This window comes from Coffea eugenioides, chromosome 2 (genome assembly GCF_003713205.1).
Source record: "Coffea eugenioides isolate CCC68of chromosome 2, Ceug_1.0, whole genome shotgun sequence".
Lineage (NCBI taxonomy): Eukaryota > Viridiplantae > Streptophyta > Magnoliopsida > Gentianales > Rubiaceae > Coffea > Coffea eugenioides.
This window is the reverse complement of record NC_040036.1, coordinates 9,666,021-9,687,323: the sequence shown is the minus strand read 5'-3', so window position 1 is coordinate 9,687,323 and position 21,303 is coordinate 9,666,021. Positions and strand designations below refer to the sequence as shown.

At 35.4% G+C, this 21,303-nt stretch overlaps 2 protein-coding genes across 2 annotated transcripts; one reads left to right on the top strand and one right to left on the bottom strand.

Annotated features, from left to right (window-relative positions):
• Window positions 1–4,856: 4,856 nt before the first annotated feature.
• Window positions 4,857–8,493, top strand: LOC113761465 (glucomannan 4-beta-mannosyltransferase 9-like). Its single transcript, XM_027304465.1, has 9 exons — window positions 4,857–5,242; window positions 5,380–5,478; window positions 6,385–6,637; window positions 6,756–6,866; window positions 6,959–7,095; window positions 7,249–7,362; window positions 7,454–7,653; window positions 7,759–7,953; window positions 8,201–8,493. The coding sequence occupies exons 1-9, from the start codon at window positions 4,910–4,912 to the stop codon at window positions 8,364–8,366; spliced, it is 1,608 nt and encodes a 535-aa protein (XP_027160266.1). The 5' UTR covers window positions 4,857–4,909; the 3' UTR covers window positions 8,367–8,493.
• Window positions 8,494–9,822: 1,329 nt separating this feature from the next.
• Window positions 9,823–12,597, bottom strand: LOC113761862 (OTU domain-containing protein At3g57810-like). The gene is made up of 5 exons (XM_027305021.1): window positions 11,729–12,597; window positions 11,168–11,289; window positions 11,030–11,070; window positions 10,838–10,936; window positions 9,823–10,342 (listed from the first exon to the last, which is right to left on the bottom strand). Exons 1-5 carry the CDS (start codon window positions 12,267–12,269, stop codon window positions 10,141–10,143), a joined length of 1,005 nt encoding a protein of 334 aa, XP_027160822.1. The 5' UTR covers window positions 12,270–12,597; the 3' UTR covers window positions 9,823–10,140.
• Window positions 12,598–21,303: the final 8,706 nt, after the last annotated feature.

Here is a 21,303-nt window from a genome sequence, read left to right as displayed (position 1 = left end):
ACTAATACTACATATTTGTAGCAAACGCTGAGGTAATGTTTAGAAATTGATATGAAAGTGATGGAATACTTTATGAATACTTCACTTGTTAATATTTAAACAAGTGATTTGTCTTTTTACTTCACTTGAAATAATTATTTAGCACTTTTTGTGATATGATATATGTGAAATAAAAAAATTATTGAAAAAAAATTGATTGAAAATTATAATTGTGAGGTAAGCAAAACAATATTTGGGGAAAAGTTGCTACCAAACACACCCCTGGATACAAAAGACTACGTGGTAAGAGTTGATGTAGAACAATGCAAAACGACAAATTCGCATTCTAATATTATTCAATAGATTATTTTGTGTTGATTTTTAGCCCGCTCAGTATTTGACTTGTTGTATCAAAAAGCATCCAATCGGAAATCATATGCCCATGTTGCGGACGAGTTTCAACCTGCCGTGAATCAGAAGGGCCATACGATACCCGTGGTCCATGTGGTCCATGTGGTCCGGATTTGCAATTTCCCCGTGGTGACAAAATTTTTTTTTTTTGGAAATAAAAAGCAAAGTTTATTAATAGACAGATGAAAATTGTTCAATGCGATTTGATTATTTGACTTATAACACTGCTCTAATGGTAGGTTAAACATGCACTATAACAAATCATATTTTGATTTTGAAACTAATCATCATTCTATATAGTTAATGATAGCTCCATCAAAACAGCTGGTCAATATCTCGATGCTGAATCATGTTGTGATGTAATATTCACAATGGCAAATCGGTTATGATAAACTTTTCTTCACTTGTTTTTTTTTTAGAATAACTTTTTCTTCAGTTTGATTTACAATACTTTAGCAAAAACTATTATATGTAAAATAGAAGAAATGAGGGGCAGGAGAAAAAATACTTTTCAAAGTGTTACATTTTGAGAAATGCTATTTTAAATATTTAAATACATACTCACAAAAGTTTATGTTTTCCTTTTTTCTTCTATGTTGAGGAAAAGGATATCTTTTTTTTTTTTTTTTAAATGAACACGTCTCCAATACCTGTACATTTTACAAATGGCAATGGCCTTGTTATCATTTGCTTTAGATCTTACAAAATTTGATTATGGAAAGCAATCATGGAAAATAATCAGAATCACCAAAAACTATTATATTTCGGTATCCTCCAATTATCAAAAGTATGACATAAGTAGGGGTGTAAATGAGTCTAATTAAACCGAATATCTTAGTGTTCAAGTTTATTTGATTGTTTTAATAAATTTCAAATTTTGTTCAACTTTGACTTGTTTAGTTGCAAAATCGAGTTTGAACAATTTTTTTTTTATCAAATTTAAAAGTTATCGAACATAAAATATTGTTCAAATTTGATTTGAATAGTCAAAGAATCAAGCTCAAACGAAGTCTTACCAGGCGAAGGTCAATACGAGTTTCGATTAGGTTTATTCATCTTTTAGCTCTAGATATAAGTACTCTCTTTTAGTACTTTCATCCGATTGAAGAACCTTCTGATTATAATGATACCGGCCGACTGCTAATTACTTTACTTTTCTAGGTGGAGTTTGGACTACCTGCCGTGCTGCAAGCTCTGTTTCTTTGTTTCTACGACTCCAAAAGAAGCACAAGGGTTACTTCTCAACCTCAAGTGGGGTTATTTTGTTCGTTTCCTATGGTTGTTTGCACCTTTATTCGGATTTTGCATGAATATATTAGGGTAAGATAATTGTCCGATTTGGACAACCTTATAATTAAGAAATTAATTTCTTATGAGATTTATCTTGGTGTGAATTGTTTGTATTTTGCTTTTGAATTATCCCCATGAACTTCAAGCTATCAAAAAATGGGAAAAGGGGAAAAAAAAAGACCTTTGACATGATCCAGATCTATTTTGTATTTGGACGTGGTATATTTTGGATATCAACTAAAGATGTCTAGGTTGTGCTTAATAACTTGAGAGTTCCAAAACGAGTCCTTATACTATATAAGATTGAGTTTTGATCAAAGAATAGGTTGAATTTCAACCGCATAGGTGAGGGCTTTCTGGGATTGTGAAATGTTGTGTATTAGTTTAAAAGCTTTAGGTACAAGTTAAGGAAGCATGTATTTGGGTATGTTTACTGAAATGACCCCATTTTAATATATTTAAAGTTGTCATTGATGAGCCAGGTATTGATGGAATGTGTAATTAGTGTGCAACCGTTCTTGCATTTTGTATAACCCATATATGCTTGTATGTTGGTGTAATTACTGAAATATCCCTTAAATACCAGTAATTTCCCTTTTCAGTCGCAGATAACCGTTTGAGATGTTGCTTTGTCTGAAACGTTTGAATGACAATCGAATTTAGGAAATGAGCCAACGATTTCTCTATCAATAGTAGGAACCCATTTCTCTATCATTTATAATATGCATTTATGAGCTACAAACGTTGGTTAGTTTATCCTCTTTTAACTTCAGGAGTTAAGTTTTCCCTTTTTGCCTTTGTCTACAACGATTTGTCTCATCGTTTTCTCTTCCATCCGAGCTCAACTCTGAAATTACCTATTATTTCATCATTAATTACACCCAAGTCAATTGCCGAACCATTGGTATGTTAATGCCTAAATGGTTTATTATCAATTTCTCCCTGTTCGCATTTTAGGATTGGGATAATTCTACCTGGTTTTATACTAATCAGCTCAGAATGCTTTTCAGTTTCAGCTACTCCTTGTGGTTCAGCGTGAGGTTATATTTCACCCCCTTCCAATTTTTCAGTTTCTCCCTTAATTTTGTCGGTGTGTTCTTAGTACATACAATTAGCGACTCTTATCGCATTGCCTAACTCCAATTGGTCTGGTTGGTTATAATCTTGTAGGTTTGGAGCAACAACAAGTAAGAACTCTCGGTGGGGGTTCTAGAATAAGGTTAGCTTTCTGTGTTGCTCTGCTTTTCTGCATTATCAGCGACCTTCAATTTGACATAGTTTTATTGTAACGCTGTGTGAATTGATTGATTATATTGTTTATCTTTTCATACTAAATTTTATTTATTCTCACAATGTACTATTGTTTGTTCAACAAAAAAAACCACCTTCTCCACAGGTACTAAACACCCGCGCAATGCGCGGGCACTCCCTCCTAGTTTTATGAATGAAGAGTATTGTCATGTAGCTCCTTTCTTTCTTTGTTCTGTATAACTTTTCCCCTAATCGACTAATTCAAGGTTATGAATTGCAAATCGACCTTTTTTTATATATATATTTTTTACAAAGTCTGCTTGGATTTGTACAGAATAGAGATTTCAAAAGGCTGAATGACCTCTCAATTAAAATAATCAAGGCTAAGTAATTAACAATTGAAATTGCAATTGAATAGGGTTTCCATTTTCAATTTTTAATTAAGAGTGTACAGAGTTTTTTCCCGTCTCTTTTTAAGTTGGTACTTTTTGTGGATAAATTTCTTAATTTCTAATGCATGGTTCTTTACACATTTTTTTAACACCTTTTTATCTCACATATATCACATCATTACATTACAGTTTTATACAAAAACCCTGTAAAGCTCAAAAAAATTGCAATCCAAAGAAGATAAAAATTTTAAATTTGCCTAAAATAGAAAAGAATTGAAATTATTAGCAACTTGTCTTTTTAATTGTTTAACTACTTAGCACTAGTGAGTTGATAAAACTTGCAACACACTCCTTTCATTTGTAAGTTTGCTCCATTTGTTGAGAACAATTCTATCAAAAGAAGATTAGAAACTAGTAACGCTCTTATAAAAATTTCAAGTACGTATACTCCGCTCCCCCCCCCCCCCCCCCCCCCCCCCCCCCCACACACACACACACACACAAAGAAAAGGAACAAAAAAAAAAAGAAACTAATGAATGTACTTTAGAAGTAAACACCGTACGCCCAAACAAATGTATTCTCCAAATTAACTAAGAGGTTGAAAGTGATGGTTAAACTACTACTTATCATCGTACTGTGTTAAGTAGTTTTATCGACTCTTTTTGGAGAGTTATCATTAAAAAAGATCATTGGGATTAATGTTGGCCAGGGAACTCATGATAAGCCTCCAATAAACTCTTATAGTATCATATTAATATGCTTCTGACTTGCCAACAAATGGTACAATTACTGGTGCCATTTGAGCCAGTAATTTTATTTTTTACTGGGAGGTATTACAGCCTTTCGGCTACGCAGAGCCTTTCCCCAGATACCCAACGAGGTAGTACGTAGGAATTGATCACGGGTGCTGCTGGTATGAGAGCCAGTGGTTACTTTCGACCAATTGTGTTAATATATAAATAATAACATAAACCCCATACTGTGGCTCTGATACTAATGGCTGTTCTTAAAGTTCTCTGGGAAAGCTAATAGACCAGGGAATGAAGTAAAAGGTGGCAAATTTGACTAAGAATCGAGATTTTGTTAGTCTATGAAAGCCCCCCGCCCCCTCCTCCCTTTTTTCATTTAGCCTTCTGCTGCACCATGAACATTAGGTTCTATTTAAGCCTATCATGAAGCATTATTGTTTAAAAGAACCAACTAAGCTAAAGCTTTTCATGTTTGATTTGATCCTTCCATTGATTATGCTATACATCTTTATATGCTTTTGACCCTGCTTTCTAACCTGCAAGATTTTGATAAAACTGCTAGCTATCACCATCTGGCATGGAGTAACTCCGAAGCAAAAATCAAAGGTTTCCCAAACCGAAGCAAGAATTGCCTTTGCACATTCGTGTTGTTCTCGCGAAGCAACACTCGATCAAAAAGCACGTGCATTAGATATCGCACTTCTTTATATATTCCAAGTGCTGCACTGCTCCGGTGTCAGCTTAACTGACTTTGCAGTAGTGCGATACTACTGCTGCTGCCTCTGCTTAATCTTCCAGCGGACTATTATTGGCTATTTACAAAATAAGATCAAGAAATGGAGAGCCTTTCATCCGGGGCTGTGATTCCACCTGAGGCCTTCCAGGGTGGCCCGGGTGATGTTACCGGCCTTCTTGGATGTCTATGGCAGCAGGCGAAAGCACCATTGTTGGTGCCATTTTTGAAAATGATGGTCTTTTTGTGCCTGACAATGTCGATACTGTTATTCGTGGAAAGAGTTTATATGGGAATTGTCGTAGTTTTGATAAAGATATTCAGGTGGAAACCCGAGAAGAAGTACAAATGGGAGCCAATGAAGGAAGATTTGGAGATGGGAAATTTAGGCTACCCCATGGTTTTAGTGCAAATTCCAATGTGCAATGAAAAAGAGGTACTGCTCTTTTTTTTTATCTTATAACTTCGTGAATGCTACTATATAATTAGCAATTTTGATGCATTATTTATCAGACGTGTTTATTATAATGCTCATCATATTCTTGAGTGCTGCAACATTTGTTTTACGTTTAGGTGTATCAGCTGTCAATTGGTGCTGCTTGCGGCTTATCATGGCCGACTGATCGAATCATAATTCAAGTTCTTGATGATTCAACGGATCCTGCTATCAAGGTTCAACAACCTGCAAAACCAACTTTTATCAATCAAATAATTTCTCTGAATATATGAGGACGTAAAAAATGTAGCTTTCCGGGGTAGCAGTAGGCTAAATATAAATAGAGGAGTGCAACACTAAATTTTTGAAAAACTTCGAAGGAACAAATCTATCTCAGAGAGGATTATCTGAGAGATAAAAGAAAAAGATGTCAAAGTGGAACTTCCGAGGTTCACTCTACTTCCTTGATTATGCGAGAGATAGAAATGTTAAAATGTGTTCCTCTTTTAAAATAGTAGCTGCAACTAACAAGAATTCCACTTTTACACTGAAATTCCAAAAAGTCCACCGGAAAAACTTTTTTTCATGCATCGCCAATCGAATACCTGAAAACTGGTTTTTAATCACCTCACTAATAAAGGTATACAACTTTTTCTTTTTCTTTTTCTTTGTTCTTTTTAGAAAAAAAAAAAAACTAATAGTATGACTTTACCCTTCTTTGTTTTGCCATTTAATGTTTCCAATAAAGATACTCACTTCGATCATTTAGATATTACTTTTGCTATTTTTTAGCTCGATCAGCATCCTGGTTTTTTTGTGTTTTATATTGGATTCATGCCACAGGTCCCCAAAATACTACCAATTTTGAAAACCCATCAGCTTTGCATAGCATTTAATCATCAAATACGCTTCGGAAACTTTGAGGTTCTTTTTTTTGGCAAAAACTAGTAGGGTAGACCCAGTTTATGGGCCCCATCCGTAGACCCAATAGCTCAGAATTTAGCACACTATCTTACCAACCTACACAATGAATATGTGGCGAAATTTGATCCGCTAGGTCTAGTAGACCAGGTCTACCCAAATTCTTATTCTTTTTTTTCTGCTCCAAATTGAGATGGACTTGGGTTAATTGAAAATTACAGGCCTTAAAGGAGCAAGAGTGCAAGAGATGGGCAAGCAAAGGCATAAACATAAAGTATGAGATTAGAGAGAACCGCAACGGCTATAAAGCTGGTGCTCTTAGGGAAGGAATGAAGCATAGCTATGTGAAGCTATGTGACTATGTCGCCATCTTTGATGCTGATTTTCAACCTGAGCATAATTTCTTGCGTCGTACCATTCCTTTTCTCGTGCATAATCCTGAGTTAGCTCTGGTTCAAACCCGTTGGAAATTCGGTAGCTTCCTTTGATTCTGCAGATTACACTCAGTTGCCCTTCAATTTAAGCTGTAGATTGAAGTTTCAACTCGTCGACTTCCTAAACTGTAACTATAAATTTCTGGCTTTAATTGCAGTGAATTCTGATGAATGCTTGATGACAAGAATGCAAGAGATGTCTCTTAATTACCATTTCATTGTGGAGCAAGAAGTTGGATCCCGCACTTACTCTTTTTTTGGTTTTAATGGTAGGATCTCCCGAGAAAAATTTCTCGAGTTCTAGCTCTAACATTAATGTGTTAATCTATTTTACAATCTCGAACATTTGATCGTCATGTAGGAACCGCTGGCGTATGGCGAATTTCAGCACTTAATGAAGCTGGAGGGTGGAAGGACAGAACAACTGTGGAGGATATGGACCTGGCTATCCGAGCCAGTCTCAAAGGCTGGAAATTTGTGTATGTTGGTGAAGTCGAGGTACAGTTCAAAAAAAAAAATGGACCGTACGTTTGAAGTGTAAACTGCAACAGACTAATTTGGCTCGTCCATTATGTAAAGATCAAAACCCAAATTCCCTTAAATTTTGCATTATAGGGTGCCTGATATTCTGTTTGTGCGGTTCCCAATCAGGTGAAGAATGAATTGCCAAGTACTTTCAAAGCATACCGGCACCAGCAACATCGATGGTCCTGCGGTCCTGCTAATCTGTTCAGGAAAATGGCTATGGAAATAGTTAGATGCAAGGTTAAGGCAACTGTTTTTATCTTCATTTAGGGATGAGAATGATGATTAAAAATCAACGCCACTCTTGACAATTCATGTTCCGTTAATGCAGAAAGTCTCTCCATGGAAGAAGTTTTATCTAATATACAGTTTCTTCTTTGTTCGGAAGATAGTAGCACATATGGTCACGTTCATCTTCTACTGCGTTGTCCTGCCTGCAACTATTGTGATTCCCGAAGTACAAGTTCCGGTCTGGGGAGCTGTTTATATTCCGTCTGTAATTACCCTTCTGAATGCAGTCGGGACACCAAGGTCTCTCCCTCTCTCTCTCTTTATTCTGCATGCCTGAAGAATCTTAGTTCTTTAATTAATAATGCCATATACGGTAACATGTTTTTGCTGCGTTATGCTCTGCAGATCATTCCACCTAGTAATTTTCTGGATCCTCTTTGAAAACGTAATGTCTCTGCATCGAACCAAGGCCACATTCATAGGTCTACTTGAGGCAGGGAGAGTTAACGAGTGGATTGTCACGGAAAAATTGGGACATGTCCTACAGACGAAGTTGGGCTCTAAAGTTCCCAAGAAGCCTCGTTTCAGGATGGGAGACAGGTACAACTCTTCATCGCACAAAACTATACTCTAGGCAACAATACAAAAGGAAAAACATCATATATAACTTTCATGTATTGTCAGCATCATGAATTGAAAAATAGTCTACCATTCGCATGAATTGTTTAGTGATAAAAGTGGACGAAAGATTGATTGACTATTTCTTTCCTTTTCTTTTCTATGCAACATAGCTTTCTATTCAAAATACGACATGGATTCAAGTTTTATATTGTGGTTGAATTTGCAGATTACATCTTTTGGAGCTCTTTGTTGGGTTTTACCTATTCTTTTGTGGGTGTTATGATGTGGCTTTTGGAAAGAGCCACTTCTTTATATACCTTTTCCTTCAATCAACGGCATTTTTCACAGCAGGATTCGGGTACGTTGGCATCTTTGTCCCTAGTTCTTACTAAAACTCTTGCAGCCTGGGAAAGAATCTTTTGGATTGTCCAAAGGACACATCTGTACCATTTTACTACTATTATTTTTCAGCTTCTCAAGTCAAATAATAGTGGCTGCTTAGTTCTTTTATGTTGTCAACGAGCATTTCCAGAGAATACTTTATCCGCACTTTCCCATGCAACATGCTAATAGACCTGGATTATAAAATCACAATCGCCATTACTTATTCACTTTGGCCGTCTAAAGAAATGTACTGCAATTGAACGCTAATTCGCTAAACTTGGTATGGTACCCTCTCTGTCTCTCTTGCTCCTCATTCTTGAAACAGAAGGAAGAGGAAACATGTTAATAGGGAAAATTGAGAAGCTGCTACTATAGGTGTTTACTTATTATAATTTCAATGAAGCATATTGTGTCAGCAAAATCGTGGAAAGTGCCGCTTGCCTTTATGATTTTTGGTTCGAAACCGCACTGGTTATATGTGATAAATTGTATCATCAAATTTTAACTTCAGGGAAGCAAATAGGGAAGTGATATTTGCGCTCCTAAATTAGTCTCTTGCCCTCCTTGGAGGTACATTGTTCGTTTATGGAGTGAATTAAAATGCAAGAAGCTAAAATAGAAGTGCGAATAATACCGATTCCCAGCAAATGGCATCCAGAAAGTACATTTTTTTACTGATTGCAAATTTGCGATTGCCTCGAGGTTCATTCAGACGAGTAAAAGCGCTCGTATAGATAGCATCTTAAGGTTTTTAAAATGAAGGAAAAGAAAGATTCCAAGGTTTTTAAATAGGATAAGCAGCACGTCAGAAGCGAAAGAGAATATGCCCCCACCTAATTTGGGAATATTTCATCACTTAAAGAGGTCATTCTAATCTTTCGATATTCAGACTGTTCAATGACAATGATTTAAGAAAGGTAGGCAGCATGGAAGTGCTCACTCGCCCACGAAGGCCCCAAAAACCAAAATAAATACTAATTAAGTAGTAACACAAAACGTGAGGGACCAAATGTAACTCCCCCCCCATTGCACAGGTGACATGCCCTGAGTTTCCAGTTTCTAGGATACTGATTTACAAATGGCAATTGGGATCAGTTCGTAACTCAAGAGATTTTGAAGTCAAGTTTAAGATCTTCACCCCAAGAGATTAGCGTTACTGCTTGCACTCAGATGATGCACGGATACCTTACATTTTCCATTCGAGCAATTTTATACTGTGTGCTAATAACTACTGGGAAAACAAAAATCAATCAGAAGCTAAACAAAGCAAAAACGGTTCTATAAGGTTAATGACAAAACCAACCCTCTGATCTCAACTTAAGATTTTCTCATCGCTGGCATGCTGCCAGTTATTTAGTGGTTTAAAACAGCAAGTAACGAAATACACTCTCTTGTTTACCAGTCAAAGAGTAACATGCCAGCTAGTACGAATGATCAGTTGGTTTAGCATATTAAAACAGATGGTAACTTCAAAATTCCCACATGTTTAAGTAGATAGCATTCCATGTTTGCTCAGACAGTTGCACTCGGAAATTGTTAACGTTTGCTCAATAACAATTGAAAGTAAGAGAAAACAAATAGACTACAGAATCTACAAAATTGAAAATAATTCTAATGCTTGAATAAAGTCATTTCAGCATGGGCTTGAAGAGATGGGTAGGAGATGGATAGAAGCATCTTTTCCTTGTATCCCGAAAGAATTTTTGGAACACTTGCGGGAAATATATTCTTTATTCTTGATAAATATGTGAAAGACTTTATTGTATGTTTTATGTCAAGCTTCTAGGCTGCTTCTACTCTCTGATATCCTCCTTCTACTTTCTGGTAACCTTCAGAGACAACATCCACTATGTCATAATGTCCATATCCATGAAATAGAATGTTAATTGGACTCTCTTCATCTTTCTTATACTCTTCACCATACTTTGCTATATTTATTAAATTACCAGAGCTTCTATCAATCATAAACACAGAAATTGGCGCCCTGTGATGATAAAGAGAGAGTAAAATTTCAATAATCCACAAGAAATTTGAGTATTTAAAAACCTATCATGCTACAATATCAACAAAGCATATATGCCCTGTGTTGCAAGAAAAGATATCCACAAATCTTTCACATGAAATGGTCCTTGCACTATACTGAACTCAAAAATATAGACAATCTTGGCGTAGATGAACAGTCACTTAGTCAAAATTAGCTTTCCTTTTGCCATAATTCCTAAATAGGTATTTAGAAAAGAAAACAACTAGCCACACAGTCTTTAATAATCACCAACCAACTTTACGAGTTTACCTACTCCTACTAGTTCTAAATTTGTTGCTCTTAATGCTCAAATGTTACAAACACCCTACCAACCACCAAAGACCAAAGACCAAAGACCAAAGTTGGATACGAAGAATAAGGCAACCAAAGCAAGCGGTAAAACAGTATGAGCAAAAATTAAGACTATGAAAAGAGATAAAGTGAAAAAGCACTCACTTGAGAACATGAGAAGCCATTAGCAATTCTGGTTCCCCGCCCCATACATAAGGTTTTTCAATTCTTTCCACATATGCATCAAAATCTCCTTCAATAAACCTTAAGAACAGCACCAAAATATATCACACAAGCATAGCATCCAAACTCTCCATACATAACTAAATAATAATTAAAAAACTTAAGAACACTCACCATTCTGCATCTTTTCGCCTCTTTAACAACTCCTCAACAACCTATGGCCCGGAGAAAAAAATTCAGCAAATTGTTCAAAAGCAAAGGTAAATTCAGCAAAATAAAGAAACATAAAGAAATGAAGCTGTTAGATTATACCAGAGCTCTTAATTCATCAGCGAGTTCCCTTTGGCGGTTTTCATCAGGAACACTCTCCCCTTTTCTCAACCATGCCACGTGAGCTATTGCTCTAAACAGACATCTCCCATCTGCTGGCACCCCTGTCTCCATGCAATCATTCCATCACAATCATTGCATTACAACAAAAAACGGATTTCTATTCTTCCGATGATAGAGTAGTAATAAAGTTGGTGATCACAGCTCGGAATTCAAAATCTGGATTGCATATAATCGAAAATTAATCCATTACAATCATTCCATCACAGCAACAACAAACAACAGTGATGGAGTAATGCTAGATTTGTCATCAGAGTTCGAAATATGGATTGCATATAATCGAAAATTAATCTGATCAAACTCCATATAACTAGAAATCAGCTTCTCCAACTAAAATACGTGTAACTCTAAAAGTGATAAGAGTTGTAATAGAATACGTAATCTGGATTGCATATAATGGAAAATTAATCTCAAATTAATATCATCTATTCAAACTTCATCAAACTTTATATAACTAAAAATTAGCCGCTCCAACTAAAATACCTGTAACTCTAAAGTTGGCACACTTTCGATTTTCTACAACGGTCATTGCTGCTGCTTCATGTCTGAATTCATCCGTTTCCCCATCGACGAACTCAGATGAATCCGCTAACAGCGGCAATGGGGGCGCGGCTAAGCAAGCGCAAACTCCAAACAATAACCACGCAGAATCACGATTGTGAAGCCAGCGCGCCGGCCTGGCATCCCAAGCCACATTCCACGAGCCTTCACCTTTATTCATCAATTCATCGTGGTGGTGGACGAACACATTCCTCTTGGTTCGGTGGAGATCCAAATCCCCGTCACCGGCGGGAAGGATTGCATGCCATATAGACGCAGCGCCACCCTGAGCGGAGGTGTCGACGAGACGACAACTACTGGAGTGGTGTCTCCTTTGATCGGCGTTGGCAACCACTACGGATTTCAAAAGAGGGCTGCCAATGAGCCGATTGTGAACAAGAGCCGCTGCCGAGCTGTGGGCATGAGACAAGAATAAAGTAGTGAATAGCCAAGATTTAGGGCGAGCACATAGTGCACTGAGCATCACCGGAATATTATTCGATACGGTTTCCCTACTAGCCTGCTTTATTTGTGGTAAGATGTACTCCGGACGAAGGCTAGACGAACCAACGCACCCATCGGCAATGGGGACAAGATACTGAAGAAATGGTTACTATTGCGTATGAGTTGTGTGGGGTTTTATCGGAGGCGGGGGCTGGGCTTGGGGTTGGTGACGGCGACTTAGAGGAGCGGAAAAGTAAAAGAGGAGTGCATCTTGTTGTCCGTGGGGCTGGGGGCCACAGTGGAAAAGGGCAGCAGCTCCTGCTGGCTGAGGTGTGAGCCTCTGAGGTATCTGCACACGCTATAATCGGCTTCCACAGTCTCCGCTTTTTTTCTTTTTTTTCAATTGAAGGATTTGAGCCTTTTGAAGGTGGTTTGCGTCAAATGACCGGCTTGGCCTTTAGGTAAAGCTTCTGGTCGGATGCTGCCTCCGTGTTTGCCAAAGTATAAAATTAGTGAATTTTTAAAACCCTAAACTAATGATTTTAGAGCTTGATTTTATGTATGTATGAATGTAAATTTTAAAATTACAGTATCTATGATATTACTATAACTTATAAGTAAATTTTCGTATATTTTAATGTCTTTCATATTAGACGATTTTTTAAGTGATCCAATAGAATTATGAAAAGAATGAATTTATTGGAATTTGTTTAGTTAACCAAATTTAAAATTGTTAACTAACATCAACATGTTTGGATAGGTATTATTTGTTAATAAAAATTAGAAATTCTATAAATAATTTTTTTTCAATAACATTTTCATCTCACAAACATTTACATTAATGTGTTATAATATATATAAAAAAGTTTTTTGGAAATATTCTTAAATCCAAACGCATTGTTAGAGCTTCGAATTCACACCCAAAAAAAAAAAGGAAGCAAGTTTTAGAACATTTATTGGGCTGCGAATTAAGTCAAACTTTCAAAATTGGGATTGGAGATGAAATCAATTACTACTACTATTTTCCATGTCCTTGAAGTGAATGGTAAATTTGGTCATGTCATGAGAGGATGATGTAACAATAATCTTATGATAAAATAAGGAAAATATTTCGCTTGGGTTTGTTTGGATAGGGTATTATTTGGAATATTATTTGGAATAATTACTGTAACACTTTTTTATCATGTGATGTATGTGAGATAAAAAGGTGGTTGGGAATATAAAAAGATGAGTTGAAAAATGTGTTTATGATGCAATCGAAATATTATTTGGAATAAGTTCACTATCCAAACAAACCTCACTCAATTTTTTATTAATTACACTCTTATCATTTATTTTATCATACATTTTAATAAATAAAAATTATAATGAAAGTGTGATTGACAAAAAATGGGAATACACAAATAATTTTTAAAAAAAAATACTTAAGGTGGTCGTAACCTCACGTGCACGTTGAGAAAATTGGTGAGTCACGTGCTCCGTCCGACTAACAGACAGCATCGATTGGTAGCTTTGGTAGGCTGACAATTTCGTTGTACGGTAGATTTTCTCGCGGTGACCGGTGGGACGAACCCAATAAAAGTCTTTTTTATATTTTACAAAAAAGGCAAAAAAAAAAAACCTAATATCCCCTTTGGTAGCAATAATGGCTACTCCATGCAGAGCTTTTGTCTATACCATCTAATTTTGGTAGATCGTATTTTTCATTTTCATTTGGTATATATGTATTTTGTGGGGCTTTAATTTGGTATCCCATTTTCTTAGCTGATGAAATAGTTAGTACCAGTAATATGCAATCACTTGATTGCTTTTCTTGCACCTCTTATTATTAATTATATCACAAACAGTTGAAAAATCTTTTCCCTGATAGTTTGCTTTCAACTTAATTGTAGTAGTTAGAAGGAGAGAAATTAATCAAGTTGAGATTGCCTTCCTCTTTGCTCTTGAATTTCTACACATGAAAGCTCCTCCACCCTTTTTTTTTTTTTTTCTTATTCTTTCCGAAGTGATTGAACTTTGAAGACCAACAAATATTTGACAATACGTTTTCTGTCCTTTTTGATTCGGTAGGAGTGTCATTCAGTACAGCTACTTTATGTCCAAATTTATACATATTAAAAAGTTTGGACCTTGACAAATGTGACAACCTAAAATGCCCTACAAGAAAATGGAAAAAAAAAAAAAAAACAGCTTGTCAAACGTAAATTGAATTGCTCCTCCAAAATTGCGGACAAAAATGGTTGTCGATCCGACTGTCATTTGTGATTTGATTAATAATATTATTATAATCATTGTCGCCGCCTAGTGTCTGCATCTGATTGGCTTATTTTGTTGCTTCTACTATTTGGTCTTCTTATTGTTCAAAAATTTTTGGGAAGAAATGTATATATATATATATATATATATATAATATATATATATAATGACATAAGGAGTAATTACATCACAAGTGCATAATACAAATTTTTATGGAATAATTTGACTAATTATAGTGGCATAGTAATCACAAACACAAAAATAAGGTCCATAATGCTTAATTATCTTACTGTATATAACCTACTAATGAATCAAGTAAACGCATTATTACACATCCTTTAAATTTTAGATTTTACTGTGGGGGTAAAGATTTGAACTCCTAACTGTATACAGTGAAATCTACGATTCTGCTTCACGCGATTCGATGGGGGGTGGCCAATTCGCCAAGTTGGCCGAATATTCTGAACGCAAGCAAATGGCATATTTTGCCGGGTCCGGGGAATAAGAGGTGGAAATTCCAAAACAGAATGGTACGTGTCCGTCTCCACCATCACCTACGTAGAGCTAACGTTCACGCATCGAATGCTGGCTTTTTACGTGGAAAATTCGGGACAGCAAAATCCACGAAGACGAGTCTGTGTTGTGGAAGGTAGGAAGAAATCCCAAAAAGTAGGAGTATTATATAAGTATATATTAGCCTAGTCGATGTAGATGTTGACAAGAAAAACTTCCCAATTAAATCGATGAACAACGGCTGATATCACGCCTTTGATTTATATTTATTATTATTGATTTTCACAGCTTTCACGAGCCAAGGCTTCTTCTTTTTTTTTTCCCAGATGAACCGCTACTTTACAGCTCCTCCATGTAGGGAAATGGGGCAGGAACGGTTGTCAGTGACAACCGTTCCTGAAGGTTCACGGCCACGATGTGACCTTAAAAATTTGTGCGGCTCAGATTACAGTATATAACTCGATTTTTATGTCATGTGTGGGACTCACAAAAAAGTGTTGTAAAATTACATCGTGTGCAAAGTAAGTTACACCGTGTGCAATGAAAGTTACGCGCAGTGAAAAATGAATACAACCGGCCCCTTGTCCTTCATGTAGTGGCGGACCATACAGAAATTTTGCCCCCCACCCACAATTTGCATTATTGTAATTTGGATGCTTATTCTGTTGATTGGCTTGATTCTCTCATATGTGATTGGTTGGTTGTTCTTCTTTCAGGCGAATCAGGCCCAGGCCTACATTTCTTGTTTGTTTTCTTTTTTTTTTTAACCTCCTAAGGTGGACTTTCACCCATAACTTAAGCTTTTTGAATATACATCTTTGCTTTGCTGCATGCAAAAGTTTACAGCAGTCTTGGTGATTTCGTTCAAAAGTCCAACTAACATGAAATCGGTAAAAGACTGGATTGGCCTTTGCATGGTTTGGATTAGCCCACGTAATGGGTTTAAGTGAGGGTTGGCCATGAAACTTTACAGAAGGAGTACGGGCCCTAAGGGTAATTCCTTTCAGCCCTTAACAACTTCTAAACTTTAAAATTTAAACTATTATCCTTGTATATATCGAGGGACTAATACCCAAAAGTAGAGGTGGCAATGAGTCCCAAAATCCAGTGGGATCTCATATCCAAACTTAATTTGAGCGGGATCGATATGTAAAATATGTGATTGGACCTAATCGGGGGAAATATACCCATCTAAAGTATGGATCTAATTAGGACTTAGTTGGAACTCTGAGAGGTCTTTCTTTCCCCCTAAAACCTATTTAATTAGGTTGATTTGCCTACAAGTTGAAAGCCACCCAAACAGTCGACAATAGTGTGTGCGTCTAGTAGTACTAGTGCACTGTTGTTTGTGTGTGTATTTGATGGTGGAATTAAAGACAAAATTACTGCTATTGTACTTGTGAACGTGTGTGAGTTTGGGTTTGCTTCCTCATGTTAAGACTAGAAAACTGGTCGTTTATTGATATAAAGTACTGATTAGCTCACATCTATGTACTTTTATTTGTGTGAGAGTTGGTCTTTTATGAATTTGATATCTAGTAAATTTTGTTTAGTTTGAAGAATTGTCATATGTATATGTATGTATATATATAAAGAGAAGTGTAAAACTTTTACAAATTTAAACAAACTGACTCAATGATATTAGAGAAAAAAACAATATTGAGGCATTTGATTAAGGGAAAAAAAAGAGTTTAAAAAAATAAAATATAATTTATTGAATATTTTGGTGTTATTAAAATGGGTCTAACCCATATTTTGCAATCACAATTAAGTCCCGCCGCCCATTTGCCATCTCTACCTTAAGGGACTATAGCATTTTTGTGGGACAAAGATCATCATTTATGTACATGCTTTGAAAAATCAAAGCCTATAAAAAGTTTCCTCGTCCTACAACCTACTAGTAATGCTCGAATTTGAAACTACTAGTTTCATCATCAGTCCTTCCCCAATTTTTACATTTTCAAACATAAAATCGAAGAACCAATAGGAAATATACTGCGGGTGCATTAGTTTTTGGAGCAGCATCATTGATATTCATTTTTTTTTAAATTATCGACACTTCATTTGTCTTGGATTTATTTTTAAAGACTTTAAGAATAATAAAATCTTGATAATAGTAGTTCAAGTGGCAATATTCTCGCATTATTTCTTTGTTTTTGGCCCTTGTTCATTTAAGTGCTCAACGAGAGTGTCAAATCCTAATCTTTGTGTAGCCTCTAAGTTAAGAGCTCCCTTAAGTTCTTTACATTTTATATAGCTAAGTGAGCGACTTTGAAAGTGATCTGTAAGAGTTACTATAAATCGGCTATTAGCATGCCATGATCTTGGAAAGGAGTGAGTTTTTTCTCTCTTTATAAACTTTTTTGTTTTTCCCCCATTAAGAGGTAAAAAGTCAACTACAGAAGTGGAAGGTCAATTTGGTTGTTATCAATGCTAAGGCCCAACAAATATTATATAGAGTATTATTGTCATGTTCACACGTGCTTTAAATGAATATATTATTTATACTCTTTCAAAATAAGAAAAGTACCTGATGATTGATAATGTTCTGTTAATTGAACATATGCATGACGACAAACCCTAGATTCACCTTTGTACTTTTTCGCAGACAGACATGATAGAGACATTTAAAAAGTTTAAAGTACCATATTGGAGCATTCTTTTCGGGTCATTCCATACATAATTTATTTTGAAGTGACCAACTATACCTTCATGTATAGGATAACTCCTTCTGGAAGGACCAATCTCGAATTCATCCAATTATGCATTTCCAACTATGTAACTCTAAATGATGTGACCGTGGTCGAGAGAGAGGCGAAAAACAAAAACAAAAAGGGGGTAGATTTCTTGATTTCAAAAAAAGTGAAAGGTTTGTGGAAATCATGGTGGCAAACCTTGCACTAAGTATAAGGTTCCAATATGCTCGTGAATCTTTTCGTGTGACAGTTGAGTAATCTTTCATTGTATACCACCGAAAAAGAAAAAGGACCTCTTCATCATTTCAATAAAGTGGAAACACATTTACAGGGTTTGGGCCATCATTTTTTTTTTCTTCTTCAAGAAGTCTGCATGGCGCGAGTCCCATTCCTCACCTTTCTTAAGAAAGGAATAATTTGCGTAAGTTTGCTTCGCATCCTAACCTTGTTACGAACCCCAAATGGTCCTCACCATTTTGCTTTTGAGATTCTCCCTCATTTAGTCAAGAATTTTTCTCCCTAGTACTTGTATTTTGTTTTCATTTATATTAAAATTCCTTAGTACTTGTATTTTGTTTACATTTATATTTTTTATGTGATTGTAGGTGGACTCTTTTGTATCAGGGTTGATAGTAATTTTATTCTTGGCACGAGAAAAGGGGCTGAGGATAGGGGTGCTCCCCCCTCCCCGCCCTAACTTCTGAAAAATTACTGTTTTACGTATAACAATTTTTAAAATTTGATTTTAACTCCTTATTTGTCACCCCTCTCCGAATTTTGTTTAACTTTGTTGCCTTCCATCGCTTGATTTTTCCTTTAAAAAAAATATCACAGTTCTTTCTCATCTTTAATTTTATTTTTTATTAATTTCTTCTTCTAGCCATATGTAGCATCATACCGTAGAAGTAATTTTTGTGCTTTTATATGTAGCATTGTATAATAGGTGTAATCTTTTTTTTTTTTCTGAAACGATAGGAATATATTGATCAAAACATAACTATACACTTGTAGAGCAACGGCTCCAAGAAACTTTACAAAGGTGTTAGACACCTTGAGGATTGTTCCATTCCTCGTCAACACAAATGCCTACAGCATAAGTACTCACAGATTTACTTATATTGTCATTTGCTATATCTAAACAAAATGAGCATTTTTGAAACAAAGAGCCTAAGTTGGCGATGTCATCTATCATAGTTGTCAGTCTAATGCCTTTAGTTTTCCTTGACATCAACGATGACAGAAGCTGCTTGTGGGGGATATGAATCTTCAGTTCTGGCCAATTCTTTCCTCTAGCCTTAATTAAAGCGAACCGTACTGTCTCAGCTAACTTTAAGTATAATAGGTGTAATCATTGTGCTATTTTTTCTTCGTTCTCAGGAAAAATACTACTTTATTTGATTCAATAAGTTTAGTTTGCAGCTATTGTACATAGGAATAAATATTCAAAATTTTATTTCTTAATTAACATTTTTAATTACAAAAAAAAAACTATCGATTTCATATTGTAAAACCACTTATATATGGCTCTTTAATCTCCAAATTCACCCCTATTGCCACATTGTGTCTCCGACACTAGTGGCTTTCTACCAAGTTTATAGGTCAGCTAGTAGCATACGAATGTTGATGCATTGATTGTAGGGCAAAAAATGGGTCTTGGTTGACTAGGCATCATTAAGGTGAGAGACGTATTGATGTAAAAAAATTCAACGTAAATTACGGAGTTTCAAGATTAAAGAATTAAAAAAAAAATCTCATAAAACATGTTCTTCCCGTGGCAAGGTACCTATGCAAATTAAGGACCAAAGAAGAAAAAAATGCTAACTTAGAAAAACTATCGGAAAATAATTTTTCTAGAAGACCCTTTTTCTTGGTCACATCATAATCCATAAGTAGTCAAAAGTAAGGGTATGCAATATTCCAATTCATTAAATTCTCGAAAATTTGTGGGTATGGCTGGTCAATGACCTTGTCTTTAGCAACGAATTTTTTGTTATGGAAAGTGAATGCATGCGTACGACGCGGCCTTAGCAACAAATTTTGAGGTACAATTTTATAAAATCACGCACTTCTTTTTCTTTTTCTTTTTGTAGATAAAAAGTAATATAGTGTTGTAGTACATTATGTTTTATGTATTATAAGAGTAGATTCCTACTCCAATTGAACTATTCGTAGCTGTCAAGAATTAGGTGGATGGTACCAATTCAAGACTCATGTGCCAAAAACCATCACATAACTTTTTCAAACTGATATTTCTGAGTAATGCAAGACCTCAAGTGCTAGGAGTCTTTGGTTCAAATCTCTCTATCTCTTTTGACTTGTTAAGTTTCACTCCTCACCTGCTAATTTTTTTTTTCAAATGAAATTGAATATGTCCTCTCGTCTGTTACCTCTAGATAAATATATAATAAAACTAATTCTAGAAATGGGTTGGCCCCTTCTCATTTGTTCTTCAGAATTGATTATGCAAGACATGTAACCATCAAAGTCCAAACATATGAGTTATTGCATTCGCCATTTTGTATATTAATTTGTCATATTCTCAAGAAATATATATATGGAAAAAATTTTATAGAGAATATACTTGAGTAATGTTATGCAAACCTTCTTAAGACGTGACTTGAGAGCGAAAACATGACTAAATAAATAAATAAGAGGTGCTCGGAACCTTTCTTTTTTAAGTGTAAGTAGGGGTTTTGAACCGAAACATCTTACTTAGGTGCTCGAAATTTTAAACAAATTAATCTGTTGCGAATAATTTCACTATTGTCTAGTCACTTTTTTTCAAGAAATGGTCATAAATGAAACAAATAAGAGAAGTAATTTTTTTGCCTCTCTCTCTCTCAAGAAGGCAAGCATTAAAAGATTAATGTATAAGAATCAGAAAAGTACATACTTTTTCTTTGAGAAAAGGAAATGAATGATGACAGTAATAATGATAATTATATGGAATCAATTTAATTGGAAAAGACATCTTAAAGAAAAAAGCCCAACCAATAAAAATGCACCAACCAGTAAAATATAAGCACTAAACCACCGAGCTTTGATTCAGTAGCCATAAAAAAGAGATTAAATCCCTCTTTAGATTGTAGGTCGAGGGTTCAAACTCCATTTGTAGTGAAAATATCTAAAGGAGATGTCAGAACACCCTTTTAGTCTAGTCGACTCTGTAAACCTGCTAATCCCTGATAGAGTCTTTTTAGACTCCCCATTCCTGTAGAGTATGATAGATTAGATTATACAAATGTTATCGTTGCAAAAAAAAAAAAAAGATTAAATGTAGTCACTACTTGCACGACATAGCATAATCCAGGGCTACAAAGATCTTTGACAAATGTAACGCTTTTGCCTTGAGTGTCATTTCTTATATGATACTAAAGTAGGAAAGATTATCCATTTCATTAAGTTTTTTTTCTTTTGTTTTGGAACAATTATGCTCCATCATATTCTTTTCTGTGTTTTTTTCCTCATATACCCTTCCATTAATACGAGTTTTGGTGTAGTATTTATTATTCCCAGAATTGTTCACCAATAAAATGATTTATTTGTTGATAAAGATGTGCATTAAATATGGGCATGGTAGTAAATTGATAAACTAACTATTCTTTAAAA

Bases quoted from the DNA above. Each gene is read 5' to 3' on its own strand.
- LOC113761465 (XM_027304465.1), top strand. From the start codon at position 4,910: ATGGAGAGCCTTTCATCCGGGGCTGTGATTCCACCTGAGGCCTTCCAG. The intron at 5,479-6,384 runs GTTCAACAACCT...TGAAAATTACAG, and splicing joins CAACGGATCCTGCTATCAAG to GCCTTAAAGGAGCAAGAGTG. The intron at 7,954-8,200 runs GTACAACTCTTC...TTGAATTTGCAG, and splicing joins CGTTTCAGGATGGGAGACAG to ATTACATCTTTTGGAGCTCT.
- LOC113761862 (XM_027305021.1), bottom strand. From the start codon at position 12,269: ATGCTCAGTGCACTATGTGCTCGCCCTAAATCTTGGCTATTCACTACT. The intron at 11,290-11,728 runs GTATTTTAGTTG...GCATGGAGACAG, and splicing joins TGCCAACTTTAGAGTTACAG to GGGTGCCAGCAGATGGGAGA. The intron at 10,937-11,029 runs GTGAGTGTTCTT...GCTGTTCTTAAG, and splicing joins AGGCGAAAAGATGCAGAATG to GTTTATTGAAGGAGATTTTG.